Here is a 19,358-nt window from a genome sequence, read left to right on the forward strand (position 1 = left end):
AAAGACGATTCGGATCCGACGAAGAAGAAAACGCCACCGCTTTTGCGAACATGCTTTGTTAAATTTCGTAAAGCGTAAACGAGAGAACGAGAACTTACATTTTCAAAACACAACCGAATTCATCGACTGAACTGAGCTGTTTTTTCGCTTTTGTCTTTATAATTCACATTTGAATGAAACAGCTTTTTCACAGATAATTACGAAATTTTCAAAGCAGATTTTACATCTATTAGAATTTTGTAGGCCTGACTATTGGATAGTCACAAAACTTTTTACGACTGTGACGATTTCCGAGTTCCGGCTCTGGAAATAGATTGTCAATAACTCAATCGGAATTTACATCGACTTCCAATGAAATGTTCACGAGAAAGGCATCATAACACCACAAGGTGGATTAAAACAAGTTTTGGTTTTGGAACAGAGCCTAGTTCACTCGTTTTTCTAGAAGTACTAGTCCTGTGGAACCATTTACGGTTGTGATGAGATAACTAAGTGCACATATATTCCTATCTCGTGCCACTTCATGACTTTATGATGACATTTTATCAATAGAATAGTGTCGACTGGATGCTATCGTCTTCCGCGTTAGTTACAAAATGAGCGGATCTGAATTGGTTTGTATGTTGTAGCCCATCAGAAATTATGGAATTAATTTTAATTGAAATTGTAAAAGTCTTTAATATTGGTCTAATAGTAGACGGCTTGGCGGTGTATTGCTGAAGTGTAATAATACCGCTTAAATGTTCATATTTTCTGTAAAAATTGTTTTAAATTTGTCCAGTTGAAAAACTGGATACTGATGAGCATAGAATGAAGTGCATCTGAATTTTTTGTTTTTGTTGTTCTTCTTGTAGACATTTTAATATAAATACACTTTTGATATTCTTGAATTGTTTTATTATTTTCGTTTTCATTCATGTTCTTATCATTATTTTGTTCATAGAAGGCATAGAATTAATGTAAAAACAATCATCCTAAATCTGAGTTATCCACATGATGAGTACAGATCAGAATTTGTTAGTGGGAGTGTGCCTGCACTGCATTTGAATGAACTCCTTTATTATAATATCGTCCAAACGGTAATATACTTTATTTCATTAGATTTTTACATTGGATTATGCTCCAACTGTCGAATATCTAACTATCGACACTGCAACCAACGATGTTCCAACGAACGTATTCCGGCTGTACACAACATCACTCAGGTTGTGCGATGACACTAGTGAAGGAAATATGAATGTCGAACTCGAAACGTATATCGGTGAAGACCTCTAACTTATGATATTTCTCTTTGAGCGTGCTCTCATGCTGCCTGCAGATGGTGGGGATGAATTATGCTTCCAATATGTACGCTTCATAACAAATCCATGCATTTTATACAGCTCTCTCGTTCAGTTTGTAGCAGAGCATCGTCGAGAACAGAGCGGATTAGTGAGTTTGTTCCGCATCACGTTTCTTATGTTAGGTGGTCCTGGACTGGCGTGTGTCACAGTGATCAGTAATTTGTGTATTTGCGGTGCCCTTTTGGGTCGGTTTCTATACAGGACAAGGGTCAGTGAATGTATTCCGATCATAGTGAGCGCATAATGTGAGATAAAAATAAAACATTAACTTTCATCTCGTTTCCTACGTCGGCGGTTTATTCATGTTCAAAAATCAAAGAGAGTGCGATGGCAAGGCGAATGAAAAATGAAGGAGTCAAATCAAAATAATAACATGTTGATTTGAAGCGCTATAAAAGTTTAGCAGAAGGAGAATTGTGGAAGAATATGTGCAGGTGTATAAAGAAGGGGCATCTAAATGAATAAAATTCACTGTGAATGGCGTGCATGGAAGTGGAACATCAACCATCGCATCATTTCGCGCGCGCTTTTTGATGAATAGAAACTTTGCCGAAATCAATCGTTCCGCCGTGCTGTTAAAATAACCATCGTTCTTATGGAAATTTCAATTTCATAGATTTAGATGAGTGTTGTCGATATTGGAAAATTCATTGAAGCGAAACCAGTTCCGAAAGCAATCTTATAACAAATCTATAAGTGAGGTGGAAGCAAGGAAACAATTTCATTGTATTTAACAAAAAGGCAAAATCTGCCACCAGAAAGAAGCGCATAATGTGAAAAGTCACTTAAGAACGTGTGCAAAATGAATAAATCGAATTAAGTAAATGCATACAATTAATTACGACGGCCTAAAGCGTCGCTGGTAATTGTATGAAGAAATACCGTTGAGCCCATGAATCCGTGCAGCTGCCAGCGAGGAGAACGAGTGTAGTTAAGCTCCCTAAGCCATCGTGTTCGTCGTCGTATTGCAGCCTGCAGCCTTCTTATGCGAAGCTTATTTCCTTCGCCGCTGTGTCTGGTCATGGCTCAACTTTACACCACATAAACGAAAGATCGCGAAGATAGAGTGCGTTCGTGGTTGTCTGCATAAATACAAACACTGCCAACCGCATCATCCACATACAGTCAGGCGGTGTTTAGCGTTTTGTTTGTGCTGTTTCTGGTCTTATTAATTTACTTGTGGTAAAGTGCTTTTAATGATCAGTGTTGGATTTGCCGGAATAAAATGTATCAAAAGGGAAGAAAAATATAAAGATCAAGAAATAATGAATTAAAAGAAATTATCCATATTTCAATCAAGTTCATGTGCATTTTTAACAACAACATGCCTTCGGAGCAAAAGAAACAAGTAAGGCCGAGTGAAGTTGGAATGTAATTATAATGTTGGCTTAATGTTCGGCAGAAAAAAACACCTTAAAGGTGGTAAATTTTCGTACAGTTTCAAGAGCTAAAAAGGAATAAGAAAAGTGAAAACCGGCAATCAAAGTGAAACGAAAATGGCCTCTACAAGCATGCAGATGAATCTTGGGATTATTCTTGCTCTCTTTGTAATCGTTTCCATACATTGCGGCTACGGACATAATTACGGACAAGGAGTGCCGACTTGGATGTAAGTACTTGTGCGGATTTCTAATGCCGAATGGGCTGTTCCAAAATACAAACCACCTGCTGAAACCATTCCATTCACCGTTCAACTATCAGTTCATTCTACATTTCATTCTACCCGAATTCAGCACAAGCTCTGAGGGCCAACCGATTCAGTTACAATCATTTTCGTAACATTTGGCATAATTTTTAAATTAATTCCATTTATTCAGCTCAAATTGAAGCATACACACTGTAGTTTTTTGTCTTGTTTCTTATAATTTTTCAAAGTATCACTTCTAGAATACCGAAAAAACTTCAAACACTGATTTATTTTTGGCAAAATTAACGTCGGATTGTTTTTCTATTCGGTGTCAAAATTAACGTCGGATTGTTTTTCGACGATCGGTGTGATCGCAGAATGTCTGTATGTGTGTGTATGCGCGTGTATGTCACTCAATTCACTCGGAGATTATTGAACCTATTTTCACCTACACAAGTTCGAATCAACGATTTCAAAGTCCCGTAAGCTGCAGACTTAAATCCGGACTCGACTTTCGGTTTCTGAATTACAGGTCAATATGTGTTTCCAAAATTTAAAAAATGTCACACATTTTTTCCGAACATTGCTGAGCCGAGTTTCACAAAATTGGGTTCAAATGAAATCAATTTCTAGACTTTGTCTGAAGAAGATGTATTATGACCAAACAAACATTAGTCATATTTGTAATTAGATTCCAATAAAACATCTTATGATTGTATTCATTTGTATAGGATTTTTTTATTTGGATCTGACGTCTGGTTCAAAAATCGAAGATGTCATAAAGGTAACCTACAGAAAATAGATTTAAATCAGATTTAAAACTTTTTAAATCTATAGATCTAGCCAGTTGATGGCCGAAAAAACTCACTTGAGTTATGTCGGTCCTCAGTATCCGATTCCGAAAATCACGGAAGGAGTGACTTTGACTTCAAATTTCATATAAAAGTAACCTCTAAACGTAAATAATCAAAGATATGAGGTTAGTGCGTTTTGAAGAGCTATTGTTAAGAGCAAAGTCTAAGGCTTTAATGGCTTTTGTGGAATTTGACCATTTTTAGCGTACAAAACACTAAGAATTTTTCCAGGTCGAGGATCTTGGGGATTTTCAACGTCACCTGGTTTGAGACGCTAACGCCTATACGTTACGGGCCCAGGGTACTGGTGTCTTATTCCTGGTTAAGTAGAATTGAAGGGGGAGTTTAAAAACCAACTCAAACATCTTAGATTCGATGTTTTACCTTTTTTTATTAATATAAAAAATAGATATAGAATTTGCTCAAATTTTAGAAAATATTTCCGAGGCCCGGAGGGCCGAGTGTCATATACCAATCTATACGGCTCGACGAACTGAGAAAATGTCCGTGTGTGTGTCTGTATGTGTGTTGTTAACAAGAGGTCGAGATCTCAGAAATGACTGGACCGATTTTGATCAAACTAGTCGCAAATGGAAGGTCTCCCTGTCACTTTGAAGGCTATTGCAAGATTTTGAGATCGGATGTATACTTTTTGAGTTATGCGAAATTGTGTGTCAAAATTTTCAGTTTTTGACAATATCTGTCACAATTGACCTTGAAAAAAAAATATGTTTTTAAACTTAAATTACTCACAAAAATAGCTATCCAACAAGCCATAAATTGTTGAAATTCGTCAATTTTTAACGGAGATGTCGATATTTTTGTGTGAGCGACTTTTAGCCTAATTTCAGTAGTAGGAGTTTTGGACGCTGTATGACAAAGAAATGCTTAAGAGTTACGTGAAACACGGTTTTTTATACCGTTACATACAATTGTTCCTAACTACCAAAAATCGAATACTAATCGTTCGAATATGAAAGTGTCCATTTCACATAAATTAATCAGGTTTGCAAATTTGGATTGTCGATAACGAAATAAACTTATTTCAGTTTCAGCGATATTTAGTTTTCGATTCTTGATACTGTGGCCGCTTTTCTTTTAGCGCGCGACTAAGGCGCATCAGTTGCGTTCGGTAGCGATCTCCTGTGATGGTTTCACTCGATTTTAAGAGCTCTTCATCAAGCACCATCATGTTTGTCTTCGACATCGAAATCACCATTTTTAAAACGTTGAAACCAATCCCGACACGTTCTTTTACACAGAGCAGCATCACCGTAAGTTTCTGAAAGCATTCGATGCGCTTCAGTTGCATTTTTTCTAATTGTAACAGAAAAGTAAAACTTCCCGCAAATAGCGAGCGTGAATAATACGAAAACAAGAACAACTGTCACCGAAACTGCGATGACAATTCGTTAGGCACAGTACACACTCACTTTAAAGGCATTATCATCTATGTATTTTAACCAGCCTCAGCAGGTACAGCCACCTATGGGAAAACGGCGGAAGTTGTACACCTGATATATATATATATATATATATATATATATATATATATATATATATATATATATATATATATATATATATATATATATATATATATATATATATATATATATATATATATATATAATTATTATTATAAATTATAAATTAATGGTATCTCCCGGCAAGCGTGGACAAAAAATTCTCTCTCATCTGCTAATAAGATGTGAGGTACTGAATCCCCTGGTTATTAAAAACTTCTGAAGGCTTATCGAGCTGCAATCTCAAATAAAATATATGCCACAGATAGATGTCACAGGAGATCAACCCTTAAAAAATATTCCCATTAGTGACAGCATCCTAAATGTCGCGGACTCAACTTTATTCTTCGACACATCCATGCAGTGCAAAGTGCGTGAAATCCCGGATTACCTACGCTCCATAGAAAAATCAAAATTATTTTCAAGTAAGTTTAGGTATATTGATCCTGAGAAAATATTTTACACGGACGGATCACGAATTGATGAAGCTACTGGGATTGGTATGTTCAAAAATAATGTTTTGGTCTGATTTAGGCTTCAAGAGCCAGAGCAGAGTTAGCAGCAGCTCATATAGCTTGAGAGTAATCGACACATAATCTCCAAATCATTTTTTCCTCTTCATAGATAGTCTGAGCGCAATTGAAGCCATTCCCTCAAACATGACTGACCAGAATGAATTGTTTTTCTTGGGTAAAATAAGACAGTATCTGAACAACATATTGAATAATAATAATAATCATATGACTATAGTCTGGGTCTCAGCTCATTACTCCATTCCAGGCAATGAAAAAACCGATAATTTAGCCAAATGTGGTTCTCTTGAACACTATAGCGCGTCTCGCCAAGGACACTTGCCAAGTCAATTATTACTAAAATATCGACAATTGCATGATTCAGGGGGCTGAACGTGAGTAGGGATTTCATCTGTGTGATGTCCAGACTCATGTCCAATAACTACATGTTAGACGCACACCTGCGTATCCGAGACTAATCATTGTGCTTGTGGTGAAGGTTATCGCGATTTTGATCATGTCGTTTGGACATGCGAGGAGTATCGTGATGTCACGTCTCTACTAATAAATTCTTTGCGTACCCAAGGTAGACTATCCAACGTCCCAGTTCGCGACATTCTTGCTTGTTGTGACTTTCCATACATGAAACTTCTTTATCATTTCATTAAGATTATTGGAGTTTCAAATTAAACTTTATTTGATCTTTGCCTTCTTCCTCTTCCATGAGTTCAACCAATAGCCAGCTATCTTACTTTGAATAGGAATGATGTACCGATACAAACAAACCGTTGTGCCTGTATTCGAAATTTTTTAGGTTTAAAGTACTGCATATGGTGGATGCTATGGCGAAAAAAACTACTGCATATTGATTACTTTATGAAAAAAGTCCCCTAATTAAAGGAAAAATTGTCTTTTTATCTTCATTTTGTTTTGGTACAAATGTGCTAATTTAATATATTATTGAATTGGTTTTAAGTCAGCTGTGAATTTCACTTGATTTCGTTTCCTATATTAAGCTTCCGACAGCAATAATTTCGATAATTTCTCTACTTTGAAGTGTGTGTTAATGAACGAATATCTTGATAAAAATAAGACACATTTTTCCTTTTCTCAGGTTTTCTGTATATTTTTTTTTCTTTTTTTTAAACTTCACGCAATTCACATGAGATCGCACTCATCATTCGAAAACGTAACAACTTCCTCTTCTTTCAATTAATTATATCAGCCATATGACCACTAATATGTCATGCCATTTGAAAGCACCCCGATTGCGTTGAGTCCCGAACATTACGATTTTTTGATACTCATCGCGACTCTCAAATTGTGAAAATTACTTCCACTTTGACCCAAAACACTATCTCCTGTATTGTAGATAAACCGACAAGATTATGAGAAAATGTATTCCAAAATCTCTTACTTTCTTACAATAAACAAGGGAAACTGCCAGCTTGCGTCAACATTAACGGGACTTCCCCGGTACACAGCAAAAAAAAGAATTTTATTATCATGGGAAAATAATTTAGACGTACTGAACATCAAATGCAATAAGTTTTTGTTTTCAATAAATATTGCAGATAAATCACACGCTATTACATCAAAACAACGTATTGAGTATAATACATCACCTTAACTGAATACTGTATATGATTATGAAATGAAATTATGCATCTTTTCGTGTAATATTACACCCTTAAGAACGACACCAAAATTGGTGTGATATTAAATCGTGAACGCTGCCCATTAGTTGTGAGTAGTGATGTGCAGCAATTTTTGTTACAACTCGGTTTACATTGAGAAAAGGTTTATCGCTTCAACCGAAATCGCAGAATTATCCCTATCACAAATCACTATGTTACACATTCAAAAGAGAAATTTAACGCTATAAAATACGGCATGCATGCAGAACTTGACCACAAACTTGACGACGAAAAGCTTAACTATCGAAATCCATAACACTAGTGAGCACACCATTGCATATTGGGCTATTGATATAATTTCATCGGATATAAGGCAAATACATATCAAGGCAAACAGAGTCTATGTTCTTGGTTCGCGTATTCGATGTTGGTTCCAAATAAGGATCGATCTAAAAAGACTCTTGTGTAATTGCGCATTCAAAATGAAGTAGTATGACGATTGATTGAACTGTTTGATTGAAAAATATCGATCATTCACAATTTTGGTTACCTTGTTTCACATCAATAACTCGAACAACCCTGTGGGCCTCATCCTTGTAATTTTGTTGTTGTTATATATCGTTTATTTAGCCCCGGGTGTATTTTTAACTTTGATTATCGCTTGAGAAAAATTGATTTTGTGGTAGCCTTAATAAAGATTGACTTAGTGTTAGTATTGAAAAAGGTAAATGACTTCGGAGAATGATTCTTTGGATAAATAACCTTAAAAAGGTTGATTTATTCATTGACCTTGAAACGACTAATTTGGAATATCACTCTTTGGATAAATAGTCTTTGAACAGGCTGACTAATTATTATCCTTAGAAAATACTGTTAGTGATTTATGTAGCTTCGAAAAAGACTAAAGCCTTGAATCAATGCAACTCTATGTAGTCAGATTTTTTATTCCCGAGACAAGAACTATTCGGATGCGGATTATTCGTTTTATAAAAAATAAATAATACCGCATCATTTTCTGTTTTTATATTATATTATTACCTTTTATATTTTTTTTTCAGTATTGTGATACATTACTGACACCAGGTGAAAAATTCACATATCATTTTGTTATTATCACGAAATCCTAAATATGGCACTAGAGGCGCAAAGTTCCAAAATTGTTAGTGATAGGGTACAACATAATATTTTTAAAGGGAACGGAGAGTGCAGAGTGATTATTAAACGTAGGCAAAACACGAAACCATATGTTGATGGTATGTAAACAGCAACTTATGTTAAAACAAAACATTTCATGATCGTGCTAACTTTCTCCACGTATATTGAAAATACAACAAACTGAACTGTTTCCGATTATTTTATTTAGCGTAAACGAATGCTAACAGTGCAATGCTATGGCAGGATTATTTCGCCTATTCGACACTAATGGCACTACTTTTTGTCGTGCTCGGATCCTATAGTAGCCGTCTTTTATTGCTCATTAACCGATCACGCTTTACGAAGGAGGGCGAAAGTAATATTTTACCCCGAACGCAATTTATCCTATATACGCCAATGGTCACAGACACACCAATCACACAGCATTTTAGTTAATTCAATTAGCTTATTCAGCCTTCTCGTCTTAGTCTCTATATGCTCATTAAACTTTTGCATATACAGCTGTTTAAATATCTGGGCGCACAGATAAAGGTAAGCACAAACAGCCGTGCACTCGTTTATATTAATTTTATCCTGCTACTCTTTTCGGTTTATGCTTTTCCACATTATAGTCACCTATGAAGAAACTACCCATGTTTTATAAACACAGATCAACCCGGTAATGCGTTCATAAAAGGGTACCAAAAAAGGTTCATATCATGCTACCTATCTGCATGCAAAACTGCTGAGTTGCCTGTTGAAAGAATGTTTAATAGGTGGTCCAAAAAATGTTCTTTTTTCATTAGCATTTCGATTAAACCACACATTTTACTTTGCGTATCCTAGTTTTTCATTGGGACAATTTCAAATTATCATTATTGTATTTTAGCAAGTTTGTCGTGCTTAGTTGAATTGATAAAAAAATTTGGCCCTGCGCATGTTTGAACACATATTTGTATACTAAAATGTTACACATGATTTGCTGGTGAGTAGAATAGTGCAATACACTTTATTGCATTTTGATTGCCAATCAACAGTACAATAAATATTTGCAACTACATTTAATATTTACCACCACAACGTAACAGAAATATTGCACATTCTTCTATGCTGTAATATTGTCAGGGCTGGATAGAGACATAGGCGAAGTAGGCGAAATATGTTATTGCTGAATATTGCTTCTTAGAACTGATGTACCGACCGATTACAGCGCAATCCGTTGATTATAGGCCAATAACCAAGCAAAATAATATAGCTAACTTGACTAATGATGTTATTTTGTCGGAAAGGAAAACGTTGGGTTCTGGTTTTTTTACATGTAGGATGTGTGTGTAAAGTTTGAAATAAAATTGGTTCAGTAGTTTTTGAATGAAGATGGACACGGACATTCAAAACCTGCTTTCGAGAAAAACGCATTTAAAGTTTTTTGCCTATAGAATCAATGGAAACAATTTATTACTCAAGGGCTCAAGGGTTAGGGTCTAACATTTTCAAAAAAATTTTTTTTTTCTTTTATTATTTGTTATAATGCAACATTTCAAGGATGTTTTGTCAAGTTTCTAAGTCGAAATAGTTTTTAAGTCGATTCGCAGTATGAGATAAGCAAAGATAAAGAATATTCTTGAAATGTTTTACTATGTGAAAATACAAAGAAAATATTAAATGATTTTTCAAACGTTAGACCCTACCCACCCCTTAAGTACTAAAATTTTTATTTCATCCTAATGGATGAACAGCATCAGTCCCTACCCATTTATTCAAGTAAGTTAACTTAGCAAATGAGTAATAAAAAAGTAAATAATTTACCTGAAAAAGTAACACATGGATCAATAAGTCCCGAGACTAAAGCAGAGATGGCGCTCGTAGTAAACCAGTAACCACGTCTTTCTAGAGTACTATCCTTTGCTTGAAACGGGTCAAAATTTTAAGTCGATCCGACCAGAAACAGCTAAGTTATCGAGGTTGGAGTAAAGTCGTTTTGTAGTTTGTTTAAAAATGGAAAAAAAACAAGTTTCGTGTTTCGATAAAACATTGTTTTTTTTTAATAGGTAAAAACACCGTGCAAGCGAAACAATGGATTGAAAAATGTTATCAGGACTCTTGTCCATCAAAAGCAACGATTTGTGGGGGGTTCGCCGAGAAATGAGCTAATGTCAGTGTATGTATGTATGTGCGTGTATAGATTTTTTTTAATCTGGTGAATATTCCATTCGCTGATCATAATGGTAGCCTTTTTTACCTTATATATATATATATATATATATATATATATATATATATATATATATATATATATATATATATATATATATATATATATATATATATAATATATATATATATATATATATAAAATAGGTATAGAAATCGCTCAAACTTTAGAAAAAATTGCCGAGGCCCGGAGGGCCGAATGGCATATACCAATCGATTAAGCTCGACGAACTGAGCAAATGTCCGAGTGTGTGTGTGTGTGTGTGTGTGTGTGTGTGTGTGTGTGTGTGTGTGTGTGTGTGTGTGTGTGTGTATGTGTGTTGGCAACAAAGAGGTCGAGATCTCAGAGATGGCTGGACCGATTTTGATCAAACTAGTTGCAAATGAAAGGTCTCCCCGTCACCCAAAACGCTATTGAATGGTTTTGAGATCGGATGTTCACTTTTTGAGTTATACGAAGCTTTATGTAAAAATTTTCAGTTTTTTGACAGTATCTGTCACAATTGACCTTGAAAACAGAATATGTTTTCGCACTTAGATTCCGCGCGGTAATAGCTATCCAACAAGCCATAGATTGTTAAAATCTGTCCATTTTTAACGGAGATATCGAAATTTTTGTGTAAGCGACTTTTCCCCCATATTCCAGCAGTAGAAGTTCTGAGCGCTGTATGGCAAAGAAATGCTTGAGAGCAACGTAAAACACGATTTTTATACTGTTACATACAATTGTTTCTAAGTACCAAAAAGACTGTCTACAGCATCCTTTTTCATGACATTTTGCCTCGGACCGATTTTAGCACGGTTCGTTTTTGGCAACATAATCGTTCGAATATGACATATTGAAAATATGGCAGTACTTCCGAATTCAGAACATTTTCTTAATTATATGGATTTAAACTGCTTATAGCAATGAATGCTGGAAGAACATAACACCCATATACCATTCGAATCAGTTCGTCGAGATCAGCAAATGTGACAAATAATTTCACTCAATTTTTTACCTTTTTTTCGAAGATGATTCAACCGTTTTCTACAAACTCAGATTCATTTGAAAATTAGTATGCTCCTAAACAAAATTTCTCAAATAAAGCCAAATCGAATTTCAGAATCAAAAATTCAAATTAAAATAAACTTATAGTCCCACACAAAATTAATTAATTTTATCCAATGCTGTCTTCCGATTCTGGAATTACAGGTGGATGAATTTTTAAAATTCAAACCGATATAGAAGATGATAATCCCGAAAAGCTTGAAAGTTGGACTCAAAACTATTGCAATTTATTCGTCATATGGCCATACGAATCGGTTTGGGTTATGCTGGTTCCTGAATACCGGCTCTAGAAGTACCTTAAATTACCGAAAACTCTAAAGTGGAACTTACTTCGACATATCATGGAATGTTTAATCGATTGTCCCACTTATAGATAGAGTAATGAGTGAATAAAATGTCAAATTGCAGCTTAAAACGACGGTCATTAAAATAATGTCATGAAAACTGAAACACCAAAGAATATTCATGCAAAAAACAGAGGCGGATTGATAAAAAAAAGGTATCATCTCACTGCTAGGATTAAGCACGTTTTTATCATAATGATAGGCATTGAGAAATTTTTCTCTACTTATCGGTGTAATATGTGCGGGAAAATGTACAGAAACTTTCAATCGCCACTGTATTTGTTTTTCTTCGTTAAATCACAACGAATACTGTAACCGATATGAAATCATTATTTAACATTTATTAGTATGATAAGCTAGGTATTCGTAACATTACTTGGACTTCATTGTCACACACGTAATACGACCTGTTTCGTTTTATCTATCATGCGACCCTTTTCTGTTTTATTTTCATTACATCTGTTTTATTTTCTTCTTCTTCTTCCAAAAATAAATTTTCAAAGCAGATTTAAAATTATTTGAAATCTGATGATCGTTAAAATTTAGTACGACTATGACGGTCTCCGGTTTCGAATTCCGAAAACCTATTGTCAAAAACTCCAATATGAAACTTGTAGCGGTTTCTTGGTTCAAAAAGAATATTATTCTCATTTTCTTGAAGGAGAGATGCTATTACTGTCATCTGTCGACAGGATACAAAAACCGATATTTACACGCAATGAGCGCAAAAAGAGTGGGCATAAAACACAAAGCGAAGTAAAGCAATTCAATACCTTGTACTGATAAAGAATCACATTCACTCTGACAGGTTTGCGTTGGTCAAATATTACTAGATTGCAAACGCGTCTTGACGCTTCGCGTGACGCTCGCACTCCAGCTATTAGCGTTTCGTTTTTACATTACATTACACCTGTGTAGCGAAAATTACAATGAAACCGCTCGTTTTCACCAATTGCTCTACACTTTTGCCACACTTTTTTCTACACTGATACATCTGGTGTTGCACTCTTATGTTCACCGGCTTCGGAATCGTTTATCGTAGTCAAGGGTTACTGTGAGGGGCGGTAGAATAGTGTTAAGGTTAGATTTTTAAGCAAAGTGATGAGAAACCGCATTCCCAGATGTGGAATTCCATACCCAGACCTTTTCCAGTTCAGGAGACAGGGCCTGATTACTGTTTATGTTTACATCCTTTTTGTTCGTTTATTAATCCCTTGGTGTAGCACTGTACCGGCGAAATGCAATTTAAGCAAAAATGCCATGAGGAAAAGGCACTCATTAATCTCGGTTAGCAAGAAAATTTCGATAACCATCAAACCAATTAACTATTCTTCAACAAAATCCAACATGCCATGCTTTCAATTCTTTTTTTTTTCATTAAATAATTTTTATGTCTTTTAACTCGTGTTCTTTTCCCTTTCGGGACAGAAAAACAATCTAATCCTATGTGTGGAATCGGGAATTGACTCAGAGGTCGTAAGTTCGAGCCCCGACCTGGAAGGCTTCTTAGTGTCAGTAGGATCCATAGTACTAGCCATGCACACTAAGAATCGGCTGCGAAGTCTGTTGAAACAAAAAGGCCAAATTCCACAAAAGGAATGTAATGCCAAGACTTTGCTTTGCTCAAAGGTAGACTACGACCGGACTGGTGCCCGCCTCCTCGAATGATATTGTTAAGGCATTCCCAATTCTTGTAAATTTTGATCTAGTGAATCAATGCAGCAATTTCATTTGACCTTCCTCATATAGAAAGGTTATACAATTACTGTGAAACCCGACTTTTGAACGGAAGGCCCAGTGTTATATACTATTCAACTCGGTTCAAGTACGCAAAATGCTTGTATGTGTGTGTATGAAAGTGTATGTATGTATGCAACTGTTTTTTGCCCTCACTTTTCTCGGAGATAAACCTATTTTTATGAACTTAGGTTCAAATGATAGATCTTGTAGCCATACATAGTTTCTGAATTTAATTCGAATCCGACTTCCGAATGTGCAAAAAATTGTGAAAATAAGTGCAGTAATTTTTCTCAGAAAGGGCTGAACCGATTCTCACATACTTAGACTCAAATGAAAGGTATAATTGTTTTATATAAAACTCCTGAATTTCATTTTGATCCGACTCCTAATTCCGGAATTACAGTGTGATTAGTGTAAAAAATACAATTGCAAATTATTTCCTCACTTTTCTCAGAGATGACGTGATCGATGTGATCAAAATTAGATTCAAATGAAAGGTCTCATAGTCCTATACAAAACTCTAAATTCGGATGCGACTTCCGGTTTCGGAATTATAGTGTGAAGTGTGATAAAAATTTGATACCGTCACTTAAATTAGCGAAACGGAAAAAAAATTTCTGTGCTGGCCTCGAGACTATTAAAATCGGATGCAATTATCAGTAGACAAATACAACAAACAGATTCCGGCTATTCTGGTTCCCGGTTTCCGATTCTGGAAATAGTGGTCATATATTTCAAAATGGATCTCACTTACTTTTCCCAGCGATGGATTGACCGATTTTCACAATGTTATCTTCAAATGAAAGGTCTAAAAGGTTCCATATTGAATTCATGAATTTTATCCGCATCCGACATCCGGTTGCAAAATTACAGGGTGAAGATCTCAAAACTATTGCCATCGATAGTCATTGTCAGTAGACGGGCAAACCAATTAATATCGGCTTTTCTGATTTCCGGTTTTCGATTAACGACCGGAGATTGTTACTATAAACTCAAAAATGGATCCCAATCACTTTTCTCGGACCGATTTCGATTATACCGGTTTCGGAAGTTATACCGTTTTCGGAAGTAGTGGAACTTACTTCGTTTTCTCAGAGATGGCCTTACCAATCTAAGAACTGTTACACTCTGTAGGTTATACTAGTTGATGGTTGCATATGCGATTTTTTCGAATATTTCAAACAGATTTATTTTTATTTTACAAAAATCCGATCTCTCGGGAGTTGGGAATCTTCCTTCGACAGTAACAGCCTAAATCATACCGCACTCACCTTTCAAGTCAAGACTGATACAATTATAATTGCTAGACCGTAGACCGAAATACTTGTAATTGTGTTTGTTGCTGTTCATTACATTAGTAACGAAATAGTAAATATATTCTAATTAGTGGAATTAAAGGGAATTGTTTCTCTAAGGATTCCGTTTATTTTCCTGACCGCTCTAAAATGAACTTTGAAAATCCGATATAATTATAATTGTAATGTAATTAATATTCACTCGACCGCAATCGATCGTCGGATGACTTTGGTTAGACCAGTGTTTCAGAACATAATACTTGCATTTAAATTTAATGGAAATATTGAGTCAGGACAATTGAAATTGTCATTTAATTTACCTGCAGAGAAAAGTAACTTTAAACGACGTTACGTGACGTTGCACTTTGGAAAATAAGGCTTGAAACGTTGCCAAAGAGATTTTTGTTTTTCCGTCTCACTGTTCACATTTTGAAACGACGCACAGTGGTCAAAAACTGGAAGAAGACGGTCAAAAGTCTGTACTGACTTTCACTGATTTTTAAGAGCTAACGTGTCTTCGAAGAAGTTTTACTAGATTATATTACACTTCTTTTGAAAGTGGCACCTTAATTTTTGTTAAGGGGGTTGTACTAATTTCGAATTAATTTTTTTTTTGACAAAAATTTTTTTTCTATCTTATTTTGAAGAAGAAAACATTTGAAGTATTTTTGCTGGAGATATAAACAATGTAAAAATATTATTTTTTGAGATATATTCACTTCATTTTTGGTTTATCTACCTCTTACCTCTATTTTTTTTGGTTTTATCTACCTCTATTACCTAAGTATCTGTAAGTAAGTTGCACGCGCAACTTAAGTAAATGCAAACGATATATATATATATATATATATATATATATATATATATATATATATATATATATATATATATATATATATATATATATATATATATATATATATATATATATATATATATATATATATATATACTTAAGTAAATTGCTGTGATTTTTATTTTGTTGACTTTTTGACAATTAACAATATTAGAAAAAATCTAAGTGGAACTCGGTGCAATATTGAAAATCCGAAAAATTATCAAAAGTTCAACACATAATAAAAAAATGGAAAAATGTTCTCCAAACAAAATATGAAAAAGTGTTGTAAAAGTGCAAACCTTTACGAAGAGATGTATATTTTAGAACGTGTAAATAAATTGAGTTATCGCGAAGCAACACGTTTTTTAAGACGATATGTTGATCGTGCGACGCTCACTTAGAGATGTGCGAAGCAGCTCATACCGGTGAGCAGCTCCGAAACGATCAGCTCACTAAAGGGAATAGATTCAATGTATCTGCTCATCAGCTCATTTAGATTGAACTGAAGGTTTGATGCTCAAAGAACAATGCTATGCGAACTAACTTGCCTGCGAATTATTATTATGTCATATTTGAGAATATCTGCAAAAGTGGCATATCTGAATGTACCTTAGCCTACTGAGTGAGAGGTAAGATTTCTTATTGACAATGGCTCATTTAATTTGTTAAAGAAGGATAGATACACATTTGGAAGAACGAACAATAGCTCATGAACACATTTCTTCTCATTTATAACTCGCTCTTCAAAAGTCGAAGATCCGTTCAGCTCGTAGCTTTTTTCCACCTTACTAGTAGGGATGGCAGGTCATTTTTTTTTCAAAAATCTGTGATCAAGCCAAAAACCTGTCTGTGCAAAATCTGTGCACGTTTCTTCGTTTCCATAACAGCTGATCGGAATCATTTTGGTAAGCAATAAAAAAAGCCTCACTATTTCCTACTGTTCTGGAATTTTTGGTGCTAAACTGTGATCAATTTCAAAAATGTGTGATCAATTTCAGAATCTGTGACCATTTTCAGAAATCTTTGAAAATCTGTGCCATTTTTTATTTCTGTGCAAAAGGTTGAAAATTTGTGAAACACAGATTAATCTGTGAAGCTGCGGTTTTTTTAAAAAGCTATCTGCTCACTTTAAAAATTCGATTCACTGGAATAGCTCAAGAGTGAATTGCCCATCTCTACGCTCACTGCAAAAGTGAGTTACAGAAATAGCAGACGCGTGACGCCCTCCGTTTCTTAACCATTCATGGTTTCAGCATGGCCATAGTGAAAATGAGTCACACGAATAGTGCTCAGGATATTCTCATTGGAAAATAAATTGGATTATGAATATATTTTCTTATAAGTATTGTAAAAGTTTGCTGAATTAAGTTTCATATTTAGCTTCAGTACAAGGTTTACTAGGTAAAATTAGGTAACATGATGTATAACTTTTCCAGAAAAGAATAAACCTATGCATTACATTCTACAAAATTATGGGGTTTTATATTTTCTACAATTATTTCAAACAAAGTATGTATAAAAAATAATTTGTAACAAGTTATGATTAGAAAACTAGTTTTAAGGGGGTTGTCATAATTCAATAACTAAAACTAACTTTTGTTTACAGTATTGAACATATCTTTTCCAAAAAATTTTTTTAAAATCAGCTGCATAAAGTTGCACTTTTCGCTTCGGTGTAAGGTTTTATCTTCGGTAAAAAAAGGAAAAATGTTGTATAACTTAGCCAGGAAACAACAAACTTATGCACTACCTTCAACAAATATATAAGATTTTTTATTATCTTCAATTATTCCAAACAAATTATGCATAAAAAATAACTCCAAACAAGCTATGAATAAAAATCTGATTTTAAGGAGGTTGACATAAAAACGCTTTGTATATCCGAAACGGTGCGACCTGGACTTTTGGTATATTTGATAAAGCAAATTATTTTCATTAGTTCTAAAACTATGTAGAAGAAAAAAAATTCTATCTCTTCAGAAAAAAAATATGGTTATATTTTTTTGTCAAAGTAGGCCATGAAGGCGGTATATATTTGTAAATAATTTCTTAAAAAGCAACGTTTTTATTGATTCGAACCACTGTGCGACGTACAGCATTAGGTAACAACTGTCTGAGTTGCAAGAAACAACAATTTCAAAATCGTAATTTTGTGATTGGTTGGTTCTACGAGAATTTTCATTATTTAGCTCTTTGGGATTTGAATGGGTTATTGATGATGATGATTAATAAACAAAAATACAGAAATCAAACTCAGAGATCATCTTTGCTTTAGAATACAATTAGAATTTACAATTATCACGATTGGTTTACATACGCTATGCAATTCTAGTTTGAAGACCACGATAAATCACTTCAAAAAGATTTCAATCACTCAGAGATCTAATGAATAATATCAAACTAGGTAGTGGAAATGATACTCATTAGTTTAATCATGATAAATTCAAAACATATATCTTAAATCATTTACTGCAAGCTATTATTCAAATCCATACACAGTCCTTTGATAAGATGATGCTCGTCCGAAGTAAATACAGTATAGAAACGGTGTTCAATGGGTCGAATACCGCTCATCAACCCTTTTAGCAGAAGGAGACGCCGCTTTCCGGTGAATTTACTTTCTAATTTACTGGTGACCAGGATAAATGGATCGCTATTGATTAATACTAAAACATTTCAACGCATACGATGTACAACCATTTTACTTAATTGAACACAGTTCACTTAATACTACAACTCAGATTGTGAGAAGCCCGCCCAGCCGTAAATGTGTATATTTATACAACACCTTATCAGCGTAATGATAAATTATTTTCGCTCTATAATAAATTGGATCGCTTTATTTTAATTTCACATTGATAGCCGTAGCATTTGTCTTGGCTTAGCCACACTTCACAATTGATGATATGGCCATCGTACGTTTCACTTCGTCTAACTGAGAAGATACGGCAGCGATACTGCGACGAGATTTATTCCCATGGACGCCAGAATAGTATTGGGAAGAGTGACACTTCATGTAACTTCGAGGAAATCATTTGGACTTATCTTCGAACGAATTTATTTCCTTTTAGCTAACGAAACGTAACGATAAGTTTTTATACATTTTAAACCTTGAACATAAAATTATGCTCCCGGTTCGTCCGTTTCTCTGCGTTGGAATTGTTCAAATACGAAGTAAAACCTGTTTGACGACCAAGTTATTTCGATCCAAACGAGCCGCATGTACAAATGTACAAATGTATTTTA

At 34.6% G+C, this 19,358-nt stretch overlaps 1 protein-coding gene across 1 annotated transcript in view; it reads left to right on the plus strand.

Annotated features, from left to right (window-relative positions):
• Positions 1 to 1,407: 1,407 nt before the first annotated feature.
• LOC131432996 (protein Wnt-5) overlaps positions 1,408 to 19,358 on the plus strand; it is an 88,351-nt gene continuing 70,400 nt past the window's right edge. Inside the window, exon 1 of the mRNA XM_058599702.1 lies at positions 1,408 to 2,952. Within this exon, the coding sequence (XP_058455685.1) occupies positions 2,840 to 2,952 (113 nt within the window). The 5' untranslated portion in view covers positions 1,408 to 2,839. The remainder of the gene's footprint in view (positions 2,953 to 19,358) is intronic.

The sequence above is a fragment of the Malaya genurostris genome, chromosome 2 (assembly GCF_030247185.1).
Source record: "Malaya genurostris strain Urasoe2022 chromosome 2, Malgen_1.1, whole genome shotgun sequence".
Lineage (NCBI taxonomy): Eukaryota > Metazoa > Arthropoda > Insecta > Diptera > Culicidae > Malaya > Malaya genurostris.